This window comes from Talpa occidentalis, unplaced genomic scaffold, assembly GCF_014898055.3.
Source record: "Talpa occidentalis isolate TD23 unplaced genomic scaffold, MPIMG_talOcc4v2.1 talOcc4.15, whole genome shotgun sequence".
NCBI lineage: Eukaryota > Metazoa > Chordata > Mammalia > Eulipotyphla > Talpidae > Talpa > Talpa occidentalis.
Window position 1 is genome coordinate 23,589,606 of NW_023601543.1, and position 18,833 is coordinate 23,608,438.

General features: G+C 38.1%; 1 protein-coding gene across 1 annotated transcript in view; it reads left to right on the forward strand.

Moving 5' to 3' along the window:
- The window catches only part of LRCH2 (leucine rich repeats and calponin homology domain containing 2), an 86,695-nt gene that overhangs the window by 15,403 nt on the left and 52,459 nt on the right, over positions 1–18,833 (forward strand). The window contains exons 2-3 of the mRNA XM_037512049.2: positions 8,088–8,232; positions 8,978–9,104. Of these exons, the coding sequence (XP_037367946.1) occupies positions 8,088–8,232; positions 8,978–9,104 (272 nt within the window). The remainder of the gene's footprint in view (positions 1–8,087; positions 8,233–8,977; positions 9,105–18,833) is intronic.

An 18,833-nucleotide genomic window follows, 5' to 3' on the forward strand; every position in this document is an offset into this window, starting at 1 on the left:
TTTTTAAAAAATCTTGTCCTTCTATGTGGCTTATTAGCTATATGACTCATAGGCCTTTTCTCGCTGAACATGCATGTAATCTACCCTTTGACTAGCAGCTGTGGTTTCTCCTTTGCAGTTTCTTTTTGTTTGCATCCTTGTTTCTCAGAGTACCTATGCTCAAAAAGATCCTTCCATTATTGCTGCAGGAATAGCAGCACAGCATCATTCTGGGGAATACAGGATTAAGAAATCACCTGTCTTTGCAGAGGGTATCTGTTTAAAGCAGATGCCAGAGCCATTGGCTTGTCATTTTCCATCAGGCTGCAACATCAGAGTCTCTTATACTTTAAAGATACTTTCCATTTTTGAATCGATAGACAACCGTGGTGCCTCCTGTTTTCTTGATTTTGTTTCTAGTCCTGACATTTCTTTTAGATGGAAAAATAGATAAGGTGGCATTAATATTTAAGAACATATTAATCAGATTTTACATACTGTAACAACTCACGTTTGAGTAATATGTTATTAAAGTGCACAGAAAATTTAGTTTTTTCATTTTCTTATTATGTAATAAGTTTGTGAGTTGGCTGATTTTATGCACTCTCCTAAAGACATAATTCTGGTATATGTTTACCATGTCATAAGAACTGAATATAGTAATCAATTTCCATCATTTTATTTTGTATCTTTATGAGCATTATATATTTTTGTGCAAGTTGGTAATTTTTTCTTCATGTCTGTTGCTTCTAGGGATTTAAGTTGTTGCAGAATATTTACTCATTCCCAGTAGCTCTGAATTTGGCAATACTTTATAGGTAGTAATCCATAGAATACTAACACAGTACAGATCTAGTTTAGTGCTCATCTCCTAAATAAGTTACCCCTGCATTTTCAGTCTATAAGACTTTTGTGAACTTTGAGATATACCCCATGGTTGATGTATTTTTCTTATAACAGAAGCAATGCTTACTCATTATAGAAAATTTGGAAAATAAAAGCATAGAGGAGAAGTATATAAATCACTTCTCATTCCACTAATCTTCAATACAATTTTACTAGAACTAAGTGGTGGTGATTCTTTTTCCATAGTTCCTTTAGCTGAACTATTATTATCTAAACAGATAGTATTTGATGCTAGAGGGGAACAATAATTAGGATTTTTTAGGGTTGATAGGTCTGACTGGGCTTTTTTTTATCTCCCCTAACACCTAGTGTCTAATTCATAGTGCTTAACGGAATTTGGTTTGAGTGAATGGCAGTCTGTGAGTCAAGTCAGGATGCTGTCTGGGAAATAAGGAGAATGAGGCTTGGCAGGTGATGGTCAGAATTTGTCTGACTCTCTCCCAGACACCTAAGTACAGGATTGTAAATGATTTTACATTTAAGGTATTTAGTTATGTTCCTGTATATCCTTTTCTGGGAGGTTACAGTTCATAATCCTTGCTCACAAGGAATGTACACATTACTATTGATAGATAATTTTCCATGGGTCTTATGTTTCTGTACATTTCATGAGTGAGGTACTAACTGCCCTTTTTTTAGGGCTGTCTTTTAGAAGAATGAGACAGCTTCTCTCTCCAAAGCAAAGGACAGTCGTGCTTGCTGTCCTGTAAAATAAAGATTATGCCCCCCTTTGAGTACAGTGCAGGTATGTTTGCTGGCTATTATAAAATATTTGAATTCTTTCAGTTCAGAGTTCCTGTCCTGTAATAAATGTGATGTACTGTATGTGCAGGCATCCATCTGTCTCTGTTGCCTAGTGAGATTAGGGGGCAAGGGGAACTGATAAATTTTTGCTCTTGTTACTTGCCATTTTGTGAATAATAAAGTCCTTTGTCTCTCACATAGGGCTGTTAGATCTTCTCCCAAGTGTTAGGAAAACTTGGCTTGTAAGTAGGGTAAATTCTCAGGTGCTTCAGAGTTCATGATGGGTACTTAGTGCAACAATTTTGCCTATAAGATATTACCACCATTTTTGGGAGTACGAACTGGTCCAACCACTATGGAGAGCTGTGTGGAGATTTCTGGACCTACTAAACATAGAGCTTCCATATGATCCAGCAATTCCAATCCTAGGTATTTGCCCAAATGACACAGAAACATCAATTCCAAAGAGCACCTGCACCCCTATGTTTATAGCAGCACTATTTACAATAGCTAAGCTTTGGAAACAACCCAAATACCCAAAAATAGATGACTGGATCAAGAAGATGTGGTCCATATACACCATGGAATATTACTCAGCATTCAAAAAAGATAAACACATGCAATTTACAGCAACATGGATGGCGCTGGAAGGGATCATGCTCAGTGAAATAAGCCAGAAAGAAAAAGAAAAATACCGGATGGTCCCACTCATAGCAGGAATCTAGGAAACTTAAATAAAAGACCAGGAAAAAGAATAACTATAAGAAAGTAAAAATCAAAATCAACAAACAACTATGAACCAGAGACACTCTGTGGGGGTTGGGGGTCGGGGAAAGGAGGGATTGGGGTCAAAATAAGGGGGTTGCAATTGTATGGGGAATATAAAAATAAAATTTAAATTAAAAAAAGATATTACCACCATTTTGACCAAACGTCTTTAATTGATTTCCTTTTAAAATTGTTAAAAAATTAATAAGACTCCATTCTTTAAGGAGCCAAGAAAGCTGTGTTGGCTCAGACAAAATCATTCTGAAATGATAAATTTAGCTGAGAGTTGGTGTTCATTACTTTCCTATCCAAAAACTGGGACTTGAAATAAGATTTTGTTCTGTTTCCTATTGCAGGAAATAACCTGGGATAGAAGTATGATTAAAAAATTAGAATTCTCTAACCCTGCTTTGTGGTTCCAGTGGAACAGAATATTTGAAATCTGGTTGAGGAGGTCACAGTAGAGTGTTGGAAAAGCATACATAAAGCATGGGCTTTGCATTTCATCTGTGTTTAGAACCCCAGTGCTGTCAGTAATTACTAGTTTTTTAACTTTGGGCATGTCATTCAATCTGTTTTGTTTCATATGTATATTAAAGAATAGTAGCTACCTCACGCGTTTGTTACGATGACTGAAATATGCAAAGCCTATAGCATTCTGAGCTAGCATATATAGTATAGCATTATGTATATGTGAGGGAGAGATGGTTTCCTCACTTCCACTTAGGTTATAGTTTATGTGAATTTAGAATTGTAATTTAAATTTTATTTCTCCATTAAGCCCTCATATTTCTTTAAGTTGAAAATTATGTGTTGATATCAGTTCATGATGATGTGTTCTAACAACAAACTTCATTATTGGAAATTTTTCTAGAGATAAAAATGTGTCAGAATTTCAAAATTGTCTAGGAATTTTTTTAAATAAGAGGGACTCTGACAATCTCTATTATTAAAGAGTAACTAAAGAAGATCCGTGTATTTTCTTAGTTTAATAATTTGTGGCCAAAACTGCATACCTTTTTGAGAAGTGAATAAGGTAAAACTATAATTAGTATACGTAGCATTATAATAGTATAATTTGTGAGTCATTTTCTTTATCCTGGCAGAAACGCTAATAACTATAGGGCCAGGAATTGCACTGGGCAGCAGATGAACCCATCTGCAGCTCTCTGGCTGCAGCTTGTGAGGCAACAAACAGATACTCTATTCCATCTGACTATTTTCCTCCCTTCCTAACTTCCTTGACCTCTGAGGCTGAAGCATGATGCAGAACATAATTTAGATAAGATTATTTAAAATTATTTATTACATGTTTAATAAGTTCCCATCAGTTTTACAAGGTGCTTTTTGAAGAAAAGCATGAAACAGTACACAGCAGTCTGTCTACTATTGTTTTATTGCCAATATTGCTGGATAATCATTTATTATTAAAAATAAGACAATAGAAAAATAGTTCAGTGGTAATATAGGTGAGTATTTCCAAGAGTAGTAATTAACATTACTGCGTGAGGAACGAACAAACAAATACACTGCTATTTAATGAAAAAGTCTTTTGTAGGTATTTTCTCTTTCATTGAGAAAAACTACTTTTGAGATATGTGTTAGTTTCCTGTGGCTGTTGCAACACATTATCACAAACTTAGTGGTTTAAAACAACAGATATTTATTTTCTTATAGTTCTAGAGATCAGAATTATGAAATGGGGCTAAAAAAACCCCCAAGATTTCCAGGGGGCAGCATACTTTAGGGAAGCTGTAGGGGAGAATCACTTCCTTGCCTCTTTCAGTTGATAGTGACTGCTGGCATGCTTTGGCCACTTAACTCTGTGGCATCCTGGGGGCTTTTGTCTAATCTTCCTCTGTCTTCCTCTTGTAATGATACATGTGATGGCATTTAGGGCCCCCTTGGATGATGCAGGACAATCTCCTCCTTGCAGGATTCTTAAATTACATTTGTAGAAATTTTACCATGTAAACTAACATTTACAGTTTCCAGGAATTAGGACCTGATATTTTTGAGGACCACCATTCACTATCAAAAGATAAGGAACAGGGTCTCCCCGGTGGTGCAGCGGGTTGAGGACCGCGCTGTGAAGCTGTTTGTAGCCTCTTTAGGGCGGGTTCGATCCCGGCCAGCCAGGGAGATTCCCTCTTGGCGCGGCAGATCTCTCCTGTCTCGCCCGCTGCTCTCCTCAGCAGTGTCTTGGGTCCATCTGCCTGTTTTGTTCCCCACTCTGTCTCTGGTGAATTCTCTCACCCTCCTGCTCCTCTGACTGTACCCCAGTTCTTGTATAAATAAATCTTTTTTTAAAAAAACAAAAAATAAGGAACATTTTTAAATATCCTTTTGTATGTGAGAAAGGTGAAACACCTTTATAATTGACTTTTTCTAGATCCTCCCTGGTGGCGCAAGGGTAGTTAAGTCTCAGCACAATGAAGCTGTCCCGCAGCCACTGCAGCACGAGGTGACCCACATGGCACAGCAGACCTCTCCTGTCTCTCCTGCTGCTCCCCTCAGCAGTGTATTTCAGTAGATCTGCCTGTTCTGCTCCCCACTCTGTCTCTGGTGAATCCTCTCACCCCCTACACTTCTGGCCTGTACCTCAGTTCTTGCATGTATAAATAAATAAATATTTTTTTTTTAAAAAAAGAAGGCAGGCTTTGTTGCTTGTTGGGAAACGAATCTCCCTAAGGTATGAAATAAGTCCCCCCCCCCATGTTTAGAGGGAACAATATTAAATACCAATTTTGCATGTATTTCTTGAGTATAGTATGTTCATTATTAATCATATTATTCTAGTTGCCCTAGGATACATGTTGATTCAATGATTTTTAATGTTATAAAAACTCCCTTATGTCACAAGAGAAAAGATTTATGTGAGAGTAAATTTTATTCATTATAATTATATAAAATTTAATTTTTTAAGTTTTTTGTTGGAAAAGGATATAGGGTGACATAGTTCAAGAAATTAAGATACAAATTGTTTTGTGTTACTTTCTATCTTTCCTTCTACGTTGCATTTTTCATTTTGAACAATTATTCTGTGTACTCAATTCTTAGGATGTGCATACAAATTTAAAATCTGAGAAACACTAGAAGAAGATTTCCTTAATTAGAGAATTTATAATAGCTTCAGTTTATTTTGATTTTATTATACTTTATTTGATTTAAGTCAATTAAACTAGGATAATCATTAATTGTAATTTTAAGTCATGTTTACTAAATAAATATATTAACTCATCCAGAAAATAGTTTATAATGCAAATTTAATTAAATTCCCTAAGGAAACGCATAATAAAGTAATTTAACTAAATAATCTCTTTATTTGAGGAAGAACAAAGCATCACACAATAATATGTAAGTTATTAAAATAATGTCTTGTATTATTTAAGTTATTAAAATCACTCTTGTTAGCAGTGATGTCTTGATTTTTCTCCTTTCACTTCTTTGAAAACTATGTGGTTATTGTGTGTGTTTTTTAAAATATTTTATTTTATTTAATTTATACATAGAAAAACTGGGATGTAGGCCAGAGGTGCAGGGGGTAAGAGGATTCACCAGAGACAGAGTGGGAGCAAAACAGGCAGATCTAATGAATTATACTGCTGAAGGGAGCAGCAGGCTAGACAGGAGAGGTCTGTTGCGCCATGTGGGCTAGCTCCCTGGCTGGGGATCGGACTCATCATGCTGCGGTGGTTGGTGACAGCTTGATAGCACAGAGACTTTTATCCCTGCACCACCAGGGAGGCCCATGGTTATTGTGTTTTTGCTAGACCATTTATTTCACTTTATACTGCCTGTTGTGTTTTCTCTGTTTAGCTTGTAAATATTGACCTTTCTGAAAGCCTATTCTTGTACCCTCTTTCTATAACTCAATACTCTGATGTGAGATGATATCTTTCATTTTCATAATTTCATGGTAGTAAACATATTTCTACAGCTTTCAGCTTTATATAATCTATTCCAGACCTCACTTCTGAGACACAGAAGCATCTGTTTAACTGCCCATTTAATAACCAGTTGGATCTCTGTCAGATGTCTCAGTTTATACACGTAAAAATTTGAACCCATGATTCTGACCTCTCTTCAAAAAAACAAAGCAAATGCATACCAGTAATAGCAGCAAAACCCTTTCCACACTCACTGTTCTATTAAGTAGCATTAGTTATGAGCATAGGCTAGAATCCTGGATGCCATCCTTGATAAGTATATCTTAAGTATTTTGCTTAGACAGTTCCTTGCTGGTACCTGTAAATACTAATATCAAAATATATTTTATATTTTATCTACTTTCTTTTATCCTTTTTCTTGCAATCATAATTCAAGATACCACTATTTATATCTATGACCAGTTATTATTTAGATAGTATACAGAATAACAAGCTGGGCATGATTTTGTTTTAGTATTTCTAATTAATTGTAAGTAATATTCAAGTGCCAGGGTTTTAAAGTTTTAAGAGGTATAACCCTAAATGTAGAAGAAACATCCTAAACTAAAAACAGTGACTTAATTTTTCTCCTTCAATAAAATTGCATGATGCTTGGGTGTCTCAAGCCAGGATATTGAGACATTTATATTTGAAGTTCAGATTTTGGTTTTTAGCAAGTCTGTCTAAATTTTTTTATTAAGTAATTCAGAATTTTGTAGTATGATTAAAAAAATGATTAAAGGAGACAATTTAAGTGATACAAATAAGCTTCAGCACTTCATGAAGCAGTTTCCTTTCAGAGAACTGTAAAATGGGGCAGAAGGCAGAAAGCTTTTATAGGATACAGAATAAAGAACAAGGAAGAGAAAAATAGAAAATATCTGATGGGCTGGGCCACATAGTCAAACCTATTTGGGGTGAGAAAGCCTAGAGTTGGCTTTGTATTTGGGCATTGACTGACTGAATATAGTCAAGGGGAGCATTTACAGAAAGTTATCTTTCAGTTCATTGACATGCTGTACTAGGCAGGAGTGGCTCCATATTGGGCCTAGAAGTTTATTTCAACAGGAAAGAGGAAGACTTCATATTAATTTTCATATTATATAATTTTTCATTGTGAAAATTTGTGTTAGGTGAATATATGCATATATATAACATATTAATACATGTACCTTAATGTTCTGAATAGAGAATTTACTTTATTGATAAATAAATAGATCTCAGAGTGATGAACATTGGTAGGAGGGTCTTCTTGTGAGGGCAGTATACATAGAAGAAATGGGGTGTAGGCCAGAGGTGTTGGAGGTGAGAAGATTCACTAATGACAGAGTGGGGAACAGAACAGGCAGATCTACTGAAATACACTGCTAAGGGGAGCAGAGGGTAAGACAGGAGTGGTCTGAGGCACCATATGTGGCTTAGCTCCCTGGCTGGAGATCAAACTCAGGCTGTAGCTGTGATAGAGCTGAGACTTAACCCATAGGCCACCAGGGAGGCCCCCCTCATTGGTATTTTAAAAGATAAATAGCATATTTGTGTTTTAAAGATAGTGAGACATGTCAAGCATAATTTGTTAGTAAACAAACTTTCTATATTTCTATATGATAATTTTTTTTGCCTTCAAGGTCATGGTAGATAATATTTTATATTTTTTTATATAGTTGCTTGGACTCTAAGTGATTCAACAAGTATGAATAGTTCTGTTGAAGGTATATGTTACAGGTATATGTTTGACATCTAAATATTACTTTTGTTTTTCAGATCTTTCCAGAAATCGTTTTACAGAAATTCCATCTGATGTCTGGTTATTTGCACCTCTTGAAACATTAAATTTATATCATAATTGCATCAAAACCATTCCTGAAGCTATTAAAAACCTGCAGATGTTAACATACCTTAACATTAGGTAAGGAAACACTTTTTTGCTAATTTTCATTTTTTAAATTACAATTCTAATACTCTTTAGTAGCAAAGAAATGTGTTTAATTTTGGTAGCCTCTATAGGTAAATATGTAGCCTGTATTTATCTCAATGTTTTCTTATTTTTTTCACGTCTACATTATTCTATAGTCTTTGGTTTTTTCTTGAAGGCAATGCTTCTCAAACTTCAATGTGCACAGGAATCATCTGGGTATTAAAATGCATGTTCTGGTTCCATAGTTCTGCACTTAGATCATTTTAAATAGTAAGGGATAAATCAGAAATATTTCAGTAAAATCACAGCCTTTTCCTGGTTACAGGCATGGAGGCATTGAACAGAGTGAAATTGTATCAGATAGCAAGGTCCTGGCTTTCTGTAGCTCAGAAGAGTGATTCTGATTTTTTGAGAACTGGTGGTGTGTAGCACAGTATCATAGATAACAGCACAGTCTGCTGTGCCTGGGTGAACTACTTAACCAGTTTTAACCTTTGATTTCATATTTGTATAATGAAGATAATACTACCTATCTTGTAGGGTTCGCTGAGATAGTGCATGTAAGGATTTTAAGAATAACCACTGATTAAATGACAATTACTATTACTGAAAGCTTCTTATTTATTTATATGATGATCTGTTCTTTTTTAAATTGACATATCAGGTTTCAGATGTTTATATTTTTAGTTGAAATATTTTATCAACTTTGCCAATCAGAATCTCTTATTCTTTTCAGTCGAAATCTTTTATCAACATTGCCAAAATACTTATTTGACCTTCCCCTTAAAGTTCTGGTTGTCAGTAATAATAAACTGGTATCCATTCCAGAAGAAATTGGGAAGTTAAAGGATTTAATGGAATTGGTGAGTAAAATAGTTGTATTGATTGTATATAATATGCATAATATATACTTTTACATTTTGGAATATTACTGATTCCTTTATGGAATGTCACTGTAATTAAGAATAAAAAGCTCACTTATGTAAAGTTTTGAGATACCATTGTTTGTGTCGGATTTTAGCTGATAGCCAGTTGTTCATTAGTCCAGTGGGACCTGAAGGCTTGCTTACAAGTATTAAGGAATGCTCGTCAAATGGATAAACATTTGCCTATTCAGTTGTGGATGGTAAACAGGTCTTAGACCAGCAAAAGAAAAGTTTTTTTTTTTTTTAAGGTTTTACAGGGCACTTTGGAAGCATCAGAGAAAGGGGGTAAAAGAAGAGAGTACATTGTATGAAAATAATTGATTGGAAAAAAAAAAGCCTTTCCTCATGTGCTTTTATAATAGTTTTGGAAACTTTGGTTCTGCTAGACTTAAGCGACCTGTTCGGCCACCATTTTTATTACCTGCAGTTTAGCATTTCTATACAAGGTCAGAACTGTCCAGTGAATCAGTTATAGGAACCCAACCTTACAAGGTGCCTTTCAAATCAACCAAGAGTAGAAAGCTTGATCACCCTGGGAAGGGTATGCATCATGAGGTATTACTGGGAATGATTGGGGGCCCATTGACAAGGGACTCCAGAAGATGATCAGTGGAATGCCTTGTTGATAAGATTGGAACCATGGCCGGGGATCCCGGGTATGTTTTTGATTACAACACTTGGTCATCAAGCAGATAAGAATTTTCTGGTCAGCAGACTCATATTCCCCTGAAACCCTAGATGACATAAGCACATTTTTCAGTTTCACCCATCTTTTTCTCTTTGTCCTCCTACCCCATGTAACTGATGCTTTATGATTATTCTATCAATAAAAAGGCCACAATCTTGCTCATTCAGCAGCATCTTGTACTGTGCAGCCTGCTCCATGACGCCCGTTTATCAGTGTGGACGCCACAGGAAACAAGATAAATGGAAAGGGGCTATTCTTTATAATTGATTGTGTAAATATAGGATAATTTAAAGTGTAATTTATTTTGAACATAACATTGTAGGTATTTAGAAGACATTGCACTCTGAAAGAAACAATCAGATGCTGAAACATTGAGCTATTTTCACATCTTTCTATTACTTGTACCTCTCACAGTATATGATGTTGTTTATTTTCTGTTTTATCTTGAGTGATTCTTTCCCATACCTAGATATTTTATTTTATTTTTACTTTATTTTTTTTTAAATAATGAATTTTATTTTTATATTCCCCATACAATTACAACCCCCCAATTCTGACCCCAATCCCTCCCCTCCTGCCCCCCACCCCCCAAAAAGTGTCTCTGGTTCATAGTTTTTTGTTGATTCTGATTTTCACTTTCTTATAGTTATTCATTTTCCTGGTCCCTTATTTAAGTTTTCAAGATTCCTGCTATGAGTGAGACCATCCGGTATTTTTCTTTTCTTTTGGCTTATTTCTCTGAGCATGATCCCTTCCAGCGCCATCCATGTTGCTGCAAATTGCATGTGTTTATCTTTTTGAATGCTGAGTAATATTCCATGGTATATATGTACCACATCTTCTTGATCCAGTCATCTAATTTTGGGCATTTGGGCTGTTTCCAAAGCTTAGCTATTGTAAATAGTGCTGCTATAAACATAGGGGTGCAGGTGTTCTTTGGAATTGATATTTCTGTGTCCTTTGGGTAAATACCTAGGAGTGGAATTGCTGGATCATATGGAAGCTCTATGTTTAGTAGGTCCAGAAATCTCCACACAGCTCTCCATAGTGGTTGGACCAGTTTGCACTCCCACCAACAGTGCAGAAGAGTTCCTTTTTCTCTACACCCTCGCCAACATTTGTTGTTGCTAGTTTTTTTAATATGTGCCATTCTCACTGGTGTAAGATGGTATCTCATGGTAGTTTTGATTTGCATTTCCCTGATTACAAGTGATTTGAACATTTTTTCATATGCCTGTTGGCCATTTGTATTTCCTCTTCAGAGAAGTTTCTTTTTAGCTCTTCTGCCCATTTTTTGATGGGATTATTTTCTTTGTTGTTGTTGAGTCTCATCAGCTCTTTGCAGATTTTTGTGATCAGTCCTTTATCATTAGTGTTGTGTGCAAAAATGTTCTCCCAGTTGGTGGGGTTTCTCTTTGTTTTTGTTATTGTCTCTTTTGCTGTGCAGAAGCTCTTTAATTTGATGTAGTCCCAGCTGTTTATCTTTGCCTTCACTATCACTGCTTTGGGTGATGTGTCTGTAAAGATGTCTTTGATGTGCAAATCACGTAGTGTTTCGCCTATATTTCCTTCTATATATTTTATGGTTTCAGGTCTTATGTCTAGTTCTTTAATCCATTTTGAGTTGATTTTTGTGTATGGTGTGAGGTAGTGGTCAAGCTTCATTCTTTTGCATGTAGCGACCCAGTTTTCCCAGCACCATTTATTGAACAAACTTTCTTTGCTCCAATGCATAGTCTTTGCTCCTTTGTCAAAGATTAGTTGACCATAAATCTGTGGGTTTATTTCTGGATTTTCTATTCGATTCCATTGGTCTGTATGTCTGTTCTTGTTCCAATACCATGCAGTTTTGATGATTATGGCTTTGTAGTATAGTTTGAAGTCTGGGAGTGTGATGCCTCCATTCCCTTCTTTTTTTTTCAGGAGAGCTTTGGCTATTCGGGGTTTTTTGTGATTCCATATGAATTTCATCAATAATTGTTCTATTTCTTTGAAGAATGACATTGAAATTTTGATTGGAATAGCATTGAATCTGTAGATTGCTTTTGGTAGGATGGCCATTTTAATAATGTTTATTCTTCCAATCCATGAGCAGGGGATGTCTTTCCATTTCTTTGTGTCTTCTTCTATTTCTTTTAACAGTGTTTTATAGTTTTCTTTGTATAGGTCCTTTACCTCTTTTGTTAGATTTATTCCCAAATATTTGATTTTTTTTGTTTCGATAATGAAAGGGATTTTTTTTTCGATTTCTTCTTCTTCAGATTTATTGTTTGTGTATAGGAAGGCTACTGACTTTTGCGTGTTGATTTTGTATCCTGCCACTTTACTGAACTGATTGATGAGTTGAATTAGTTTTTCTGTGGAGTTTTTGGGGTTCTCTATGTATATTATCATATCATCTGCAAGTAGTGATAGTTTGACTTCTTCTTTTCCTATTTGGATTCCTTGGATGTCTTTCTCTTGTCTTATTGCTCTGGCTAGGACTTCCAGTATTATATTGAAAAGCAGTGGTGAGAGTGGACATCCTTGTCTTGTTCCAGATCTTAATGGAATTGCTTTCAGCTTTTCACCATTGAGAATGATACTGGCTGTTGGCTTGTCATAGATGGCCTTTATGATGTTGAGGTATGTTCCTTGTATCCCAAGAATTTCAAGGGCTTTTATCATGAATGCGTGTTGCACTTTGTCGAAAGCTTTCTCAGCATCTATTGATATTATCATATGGTTTTTATATTACTTTTTGTTGATGTGTTGGATAACGTTGATTGATTTTCGGATGTTAAACCATCTTTGTGTCCCTGGAATGAATCCTACTTGGTCGTGGTGAATTATCTTATGGATACATTGTTGGATTCTGATAGCTAAAATTTTATTGAGGATTTTTGCATCAGTGTTCATTAGGGAGATTGGCCTGTAGTTTTCCTTTTTTGTGTTGTCCCTGTTCGGTTTTGGTATTAGTGTAATGTTGGCTTCATAGAACGTGTTTGGTATTGTCCCTTCCTTCTCAATTTTTTGGAAGAGTTTGTGAAGGATAGGCACTAATTCTTCTCTGAATGTTTGGTAGAATTCATTTGTAAATCCATCATGTCCTGGGCTTTTGTTTTTGGGGAGGTTTTTGATTACCATTTCAATTTTGCTGCTTGTAATTGGTCTGTTTAGGTGTTCTATTTCTTCTTTATCTAGCTTTGGGTGATCGTAGAGTTGTAGGAATTTGTCCATCTCCTCTAGATTGTTGAACTTGTTTCCATATAACTGTTCATAGTAGTTACTGATTATTCTTTTGATTTCTGCTGTGTCCGTTGTGATTTCTCCTCTTTCATTTGTGATCCTGTTTATTTGTACTTTCTCCCTTTTTTCCTTTGTGAGCCTGGCTAGGGGTTTGTCTATTTTATTGATTTTTTCAAAGAACCAGCTCTTGGTTTCATTGATCTTTTGGATTGTTTTTTTAGTTTCAATTTCATTTATTTCTGCTTTGGTTTTTATTATTTCTTTTCTTCTACTGGTTTTGGGGTTTTTTTGTTGTTCTTTTTCTAGATCTTTGAGCTTCAAGATTAGGTTGTTTCTTTGAGTTCTTTCTTGTTTCTTGATGTGAGCTTCTATTGCTATATATTTTCCTCTTATTACTGCTTTTGCTGCATCCCATACATTTAGGATATTGGTGTCCTCCTTGTCATTCAATTCAAAGAATTTTTTAATTTCTTCTTTGATCTCCTCATTAGTCCAGTGGTCTTCCAGTAGTGTGGTTTTTAATCTCCATAAGGTAGGAAAGTTCCTTGCCTTCTTTTTATGGTTTATTTCTAGTTTGATGCCTTCATGGTCAGAAAAGATGGTTGGTATGATTTCAATCTTGGTGTATCTGTTGATGTTTGTCTTGTGCCCCAGTATGTGATCGATCCTGGAGAATGATCCGTGTGCACTTGAGAAAAATGTGTACTCCGTTTTTTTGGGGTTTAGTGTTCTATAGATGTCTGTTAAGCCCAAATGCTCTAGGTCCTTATTTAGGGCTTTAGTTTCTTTACTTATTTTTTGTCTTGTTGATCTATCCATTGTTGATAGTGGTGTGTTGAAGTCTCCCACTACGTATGTGTTTTCTCTGATGTCTGTTTCAGAGAGGACAACAGTTGTCTGATATATTTTGGTGCTCCTTCGTTCGGTGAGTATATGTTAATGAGTGTTATTTCTTCTTGAAGTATTGTCCCCTTGATCATAATGTAGTGACCATTGGCGTCTCTTTTTATTTTTTTGAGTTTGAAGTCTGTTTTATCTGATATAAGTATAGCTGTTCCTGCTTTCTTTTTTGGTCCATTTGCTTGTAGGATTGTTTTCCATCCTTTAACTTTGAGCCTATCTTTTGTAGCTAAATGTGTTTCCTGTTCCTGGAGACAGCAAAAGGTTGGGTTTTGTTTCTTAATCCAGCCTGCAACTCTGTGTCTTTTTATTGAAGAGTTTAGTCCATTTACGTTTAGAGTTAATATTGATATGTTAGCATTTGTATTTGCCATTGTGTTTGTCTTTCCTTTGATTTTATTTATTTATTCTTTTAATAACTTTTTTTTTTTCCTGGTCTTCTTTCATTGTTATTCGTCCCTCTGAGGTTCTGGCTTTAGGATTCCTTGTAGTATTTTTTGGAGTGGGGGTTTAGTCGTAATGAAATTCCGGAGTTTCTCTTTGTCTGGGAAGGTCCATATTCTTTCTTCATGGAGGAAAGAGAGCTTTGCGGGATAGAGTATTCTTGGTTGGCATCTGTTTTCTTGGAGTCTGTTGACTATGTCCCTCCACTCTCTCCTTGCCCGTAGTGTTTCTTCAGAGAAGTCTGATGTCAGCCTGATTGGTTTTCCTTTGAATGTTATCTGTGTCTTCCCTCTTGTCAGCTTCATTATTTTTTCCTTGTCCTGGATTCTTGGGAGCTTTACTATTATGTGTCTTGCTGTGTTTTTCCTTTCGTCGTGGAAATTTGGTGTTCTTCTTGCTTCTTGTATATCAATTTTCAGCTCCTTCTTCGCATTTGGGAAGTTCTCTTCAATTATCTCCTGGAATATTTTCTCTGTTCCTACATCTCTCTCCTCTCCTTCTGGAATTCCTATAACTCTTATATTTCCTTTCCTCATGGAGTCAGATAGTTCCCGAAGTCTTTCTTCATTCTTTTTCCTTCGTACTTCTCTTTCCTTTTCTGTTTTGGTTCTTTTTATTTCTGTGTCTTCAAGAGTACTTATTCGTTCTTCCATTTCATCTATTCTGCTTTCATTGCTTTTCCCAGAGTTCTTTAGTTCCTCCATTAATTCTTTGATCTCCTGCGTTTCTTTTGCTTCCCTCTTTAGGGACTCAATTTCCTTCTTCTGATCATTGTTTTCCTTTATGAGTTCTGTCATTTTTTTAATCACGGCAATTTTAAATTCTCTTTCTGGAAGGCGCAGAAGTTCTTCCAAGTTACTGTCATTGCAGTCTGGGGGATGGTTTTCTTTTTGTGGTGTGCTTTTTTCCTGAGGAGTTGTTAGATTGCGTGTGGTTCTTTTACTCCCTACTGTCTGTTTTCTAATTTGTCGTATGCATTGGGACACTGTGTTGCTCGGACTGGCCGGCATCTTGGGTGAACTTCTCCGCTCCCCTCTGGCTCCTCCAGGAGCCATCTCTGGCTTCTGAGGGAGCTTTCTGCTGGTTTCAGGCAGTCTTTACTGAAAAAATGTCCCTGTTCTAAAATGGCGACGCGGGACTCAGTCCCTGAGCATCCGGTCTCAGGCACACTCTTCTGCGCTCCCGGTCTGCCCCGGCCGTGGGTGCCTGTTCCCTCTGTGGGCTCAGACTGCTGGTCGGAAGGGGCCTGGCATGGGCTAACTTCCCAGCTGGCCACTGTCTCCTCCGGGAGGCTTCTGCCCTTTCAAGCAGTCTTAAGAAATTTCCCTGTTCTATGGGGTGTTAGTGACTTTTTTTTCTGCTTGCTAGGTGGCTCCAGAGATCTCTCCTATTGTCCTTGGGGGGCTGTTTTTCGCCACCCCCAGCACGTGGGACAGGGAACAGAGTGGGAATGGTAGGGTAAACCTCAACGGCTTTGGGGTGCTGTGTCTACCTTGTGCCCCACTGTCGTGGAGAACCCACGCCCCGAACTTCGTGCCCCGGGTCTCAGTTCCAAAGCCCTCAGGTCCAGGACGCGGGCTGTTGCCCAGTTCAGTGGCACGGGAATGGCGCCTTTTGCACCCACTCCTGTGCCTGGGCGCCTGGTTCCTGCTTACTCAGTGAGGGACTTTCACCCCAGTGAGGGCCTCCGCGCGTCTCCCCGCAAGCCTAGGTCGCAGGCGCGGGGACCTGGGCAGCCGAGATCCCGATCCGCTTTGCTTTTCAAGGGCACCAAGCGCGCTGCTTTTCCGCGCAAGCCTGCCGGCCCGGGGCTGTGTGCAGGTCTCCTCCAGAGTCTCTTTGTTCTCTGATCCTTCAGGGTTCTCCATAGCTCCTGTTCACGGGGTGTGGTGGCTGCAATTGTTCCTTTCCACTCCCAGTCCCGCTTGCTGCGTAGTTTGTTCTTGTTGGTCGTTTTAGTTTGTTTTTTTCCTCCTCTTGTAACAGGGTGGTCCCCAGGAAAGGGGGAGGTTCCCTGCCCCACCCAAGGGAGGGTGGAGCTGAGCAGGAAGAGGAGAAGCTGTAGAAGAGACTGAGGAAGGAAGCAGGATGGAGCCAGGAGACCTGGAGGAGGCGCATGGATCCTAGAGACATGTGAAGAAACTGCGTTTGTCTTTTGGTCGTGGACTGGGTGACACATATGTGGGTGAGATTCATGGGGAGGTGACAATGGCAGTTTTTATCTTAATGTTGATTTTGCTCTTTTTCTTTCGGGCTTGTCTGGTTGTTTTTGACCCTTTTCTATGGGTCCCCACTGGAAGATGCTTTAGACTTGTGGCAGGCTTTGGGGCCTTGCTCTGGGCCATTCCCATATGGATGGACTTTTACCCACGAGGGGATGGGTAACTTTGGGTGTTTTATTTAGAAACTAGACTTTTTGTCTTACCTTTATTGTTTTTTAGTTTTATTAAAGTTTTTTTTTATTAAAGTCTCATATGTTTTTTGTTGATGCGGCGGATGGCAAAACCCATTTAGAACAGGCAGGTTTGTAGGGTTTGGGCTGCCCCTCTCCCTGTCTTATAACAGATTTGGCGTCCAACGTGATTTAGGACAGACAGGGAGAGGGGCAGCCCAAACCCTGCAAACCTGCCTTTTCTAAATGAGTTTTGCCATCCGCCGCATCAACACAAAACATATGAGACTTTAATGGGAAGGAACTTATAAAACTAGGAAACAATAAAGGTAAGGCAAAGAGTCTAGTTTGTAAATGAAGCACCCAAAGTTACCCATCCCCTTGTGGGTAAAAGTCCATCCATATGGGAATGGCCCAGAGCAAGGTCCCAAAGCCTGCCACAAGTCTAAAGCATCTTCCAGTGGGGACCCACAGAAAAGGGTCAGAAACAACCAGACAAGCCCGGAAGGAAAAGAGCAAAATCAACATTAAGATAAAAGCTGCCATTGTCACCTCCCCATGGATCTCACCCACATCTGTGTCACCCAGTCCATGACCAAAAGACAAGCGCAGTTTCTTCACATGTCTCTAGGATCCACGCGCCTCCTCCAGGTCTCCTGGCTCCATCCTGCTTCCTTCCTCAGTCTCTTCTGCAGCTTCTCCTCTTCCTGCTCAGCTCCACCCTCCCTTGGGTGGGGCAGGGAACCTCCCCCTTTCCTGGGGACCACCCTGTTACACTCTCTGCTGGTCGGAGAGTGCCCACTCTGTGGGTGGGGGAGGGGAGCAGGGTTGTGCTCTTTCCTCCCTTCTAGTCCTCTTTTATGGCCACTTTCTTCTTCGGGTAGTTTGCTGGAGTCGTCCGTTTATCTTCCGTGTCCCAGTTCTCACTGAGACCTGCTTCTTTTCCTCCCTATTAACTTTTTTTAATGGGAGATCTTACTCGCAATGTCTCCTCGCCGCCATGTTGCTCTACCTAGATATTTTAAAAGTAGTCTTAAGTATGATTTTATTATGTGTAGAGAACCAAAAATTTCCTGTGGAAACTTAAATACAATTTTGTAATGGGAAATTAATGTGCAGATAGAATCTAATGAACAATTACTCATTAAAGAATACCTGCATGTGCATTTATAGCACAAGGGAACTTCCTTAAATATACCTAGGCCATTGGGCACTCTTCATCTTTGTTCCTAGCCCTAATCCTCCTCCCGCTGTAGTTGTGTCAATTCTGTATTCTTATTTCTAAGATTTGTTTTGGTTTAGTTTTCTCTGCTCCTTTGTTTTATTTCTTTATTTTCCACATATGAGCAAAATCATCTGGTATTTGTCTTTTTCCTTCAATGGTAGTATGTGTGAAGCAGCCCTAATTCTCTTTTGAAAAACTGCTTGTGGGCCTCCCCTGGTGGCGCAGAGGTTGAGCGCTGGGCTGTGAAGCTGCCCGCACCCTCTGCAGCGCCGGGTTGATCCCCGGCCACCGGCTAGGGTCCCACATGGTGCGCAGACCTCTCCTGTTGCGCCCATTGCTCCCCTCAGCAGTGTATTTCATCAGTCTGCCTGTTCTGTTCCCCGCTCTGGCTCTGGTGAATCCTCTCACCCTCCCGCACTTCTGACTGTACCCAGTGCTTGTATAAATAAATAAATCTTTTAAAAAAAACCTGCTTGTTATTGTTTTTATTTTGAACTAAAATACACGCCCTTATTATATTTATCCATTGGTCCTAGGACTGCCATGTGAAGAAGTATAGATAGTGCTAACTCTTCATTCTTTCTGATATTTGTACTACTGTCCATTTTACCAAATTCTAGTACTTGCTTTTCTGTTGTTTAAACACATTTCTTTTATTCCTTACTATGATTTTTTATTCATGGCTATTTCTGTCTTGGGTATTACCTGTCATTAGAATACTTTCCCATGTTGCTATTCCACAAGAATATGATGACCAATACAATAAAATTCTGTCACTAGAAATCCAGG